This window comes from Rousettus aegyptiacus, unplaced genomic scaffold (genome assembly GCF_014176215.1).
Source record: "Rousettus aegyptiacus isolate mRouAeg1 unplaced genomic scaffold, mRouAeg1.p scaffold_m13_p_10, whole genome shotgun sequence".
NCBI classification, from domain to species: domain Eukaryota; kingdom Metazoa; phylum Chordata; class Mammalia; order Chiroptera; family Pteropodidae; genus Rousettus; species Rousettus aegyptiacus.
The window spans coordinates 51,044,256-51,046,451 of record NW_023416285.1 but is presented as its reverse complement, the minus strand read 5'-3'; the positions used below and the strand labels follow the sequence as shown (position 1 = coordinate 51,046,451).

Below are 2,196 nucleotides of genomic sequence, written 5' to 3'. Positions count from 1 at the left end.
TGTGGCCTGGAAATTCTTCTTGGCCTCTCTTTTGGACTGAGCAGAATGAAGAAATATCCAGGCACCAAGTTTTACGAAAGAACATTCAAATATTACTCTTTCAATTTTTTCTCATGCCTCCTACATTATATTGGATTATGGTTGGTAGAGCCTGTAGATCCCATTCAAGAGACTGAGGAAGCTTTCCATATTAAAGTGACATTCAGAACTGACTCATTGCCTAGAGGGCAAATGTGACAATTACAAACTACACACCTTTAACACACATAGCTGCCAGACTGAACTCAAAGGTAATCAACAAGAAAGGCAAGAGAAGAGCAGTTATTAAGGCAGCTGGGGCATGGGGAGGGAGCAGATGGGAAGGTACCTGCTGTGTAAAGTGCAACGTGGTGACTGCAGAGAATTCTACTATTACACATAACAAAAAATACATATATTTTATAAGGTTTAATCACCATTTATAACTCCGCAAGTGTGTGCATGTATATGAATTCAGTTTGGGGTGTGAGTCCTACTACCAGCTCCCAGATGAGACAGCTGACCAGGGCTTTTTATATTTATTTAATTTTTCCTAATCTTGGCTGGCCAGAACCTACCTCCTCTCAGTTTCAGCACCACAGCTCATCACCCTCTGCCCCAGGCTTCCGGACTGCACCGACAGTGGGGATAAAACGGGCCTGAGAGTCTCAGAATCACTGGTTTGCAGAGCTTCAGCCCCGACTGCCCTTGTGCGCTCATCTCCTGTCGGCATCTCTGTGATATGGGACTCGGAACCGGCTCCAGCACCTCCAGCCCATGGCGCGGCCCGGGGCTGCTGCTCCTGGCGCTGCTGCTGCTGCCAGCTGTGGTCCCCCACACCAACGGTGAGAACAGAGGCAAAGAGGGGAGGGACCTGGGGAGGCCGGGAGAGAGGCCGAGAACCCCCGGGCTGGGGCAGAGTCTTTAATCGTCCGCGATACTTGCTACCCCGCTACGCTTTCCTGAGCGTACATATTAAGTGTGCAGGCATTGTGCCAAGCGCTGCCCTGTGCGCTTCACCACCTAGGCAATAATACTTCTTTACTGAGTTAGGTATGGTTTGTAAACGACGAAATGAAGACCACATGTAGTGAGAAATGTCCCTGAGGAAGGTTTAGGCATCCTAGGAGTCACCACGCTTTTTCCCATCTCAACTCCTCCTGTCCCTCCCACCTCCAATCCCTAGAAGACTCTGAAGAAGGAGAAGGGGAACTGCAATGCCTGTGTGTGAAGACCACCTCCGGAGTCCACCCCAAGCACATCATGAGCCTGGAGGTGATCCGGGCCGGACCCCACTGCCCCACCTCCCAACTGATGTGAGTCCTCACACTTGGACTTCATCCTCTGCCTCTGCTGCCCTTACCTGTCGCCTCTCTACACCCACCTCCACCCACAGCTTAATACCTTGTTCAAATCCATCCCTAAAAGGCGCGCCTCTTCTTTCCCTGGCAGAGCCACGCTGAAGAATGGGAGGAAAATTTGCCTGGACCCACAAGCCCCCAGGTATAAGAAAACAGCGAAGAAATTCATGGAGAGTAAGCTGCTAACTGCCTAAATCTGCACATTCGCTCTATAAAGTGTTTTGTTTTTGTTTTTATTTTTCATTTTCAATTAAACTGTGGGAAAATTGGTGTTTTTATTATCCTTCAAATTCTAAATAAAAACAAATCAAGTTACAGTATATTCTAAACATTTCTGAATAGAGCAAAGACATAGTATTGACACATCATGATTTCCAATAAGCAAAAAAAAATCTCCAGAATTTTAAGCAAGAATGTATTTTGAAGGAAGATTTAATAAAGACTAGTTTTGTTTGATGTTATGTGCTGGCTGAGACATTTTACATATTTACATGATTGCATTACTTAATAGCTACTTATATTAATGTTATAATTAGCTTTGTCAATAAATATTAACAGCACTTAAGCTTTACTGGACTACTTTTTAAAAAATAAATAAATGAATTAGACTTTGCTTTTATCTCCTTAAGATTTGTACTCTATCTCAGTATTAGAAAATTCATAAAAATAAAACCAGGATCTCTACTACTTAATGGAATATTGATATTTTTCAGAGAAGAACATTACAATAGTTTATTCTTTCTTGGTTCTTTGATAGTGTTGACTTTTTGCAGAAATGAATTTTAAGAACAGTTCTTGTACCCACATTACTGCCTTT

General features: G+C 43.5%; 1 protein-coding gene across 2 annotated transcripts; it reads left to right on the top strand.

Moving 5' to 3' along the window:
- Positions 1–682: 682 nt before the first annotated feature.
- Positions 683–1,985, top strand: LOC107515318 (platelet factor 4-like). Of its 2 annotated transcripts, none has more exons than XM_016154010.2 (3): positions 683–863; positions 1,208–1,334; positions 1,471–1,985. In XM_016154010.2, exons 1-3 carry the CDS (start codon positions 761–763, stop codon positions 1,571–1,573), a joined length of 333 nt encoding a protein of 110 aa, XP_016009496.1. In that variant the 5' UTR covers positions 683–760; the 3' UTR covers positions 1,574–1,985. The 2 variants fall into 2 exon arrangements, with proteins under 2 accessions (XP_016009496.1, XP_036083759.1); XM_036227866.1 differs by having other exon boundaries at positions 1,205–1,334.
- The last annotated feature ends 211 nt before the right edge of the window (positions 1,986–2,196 follow it).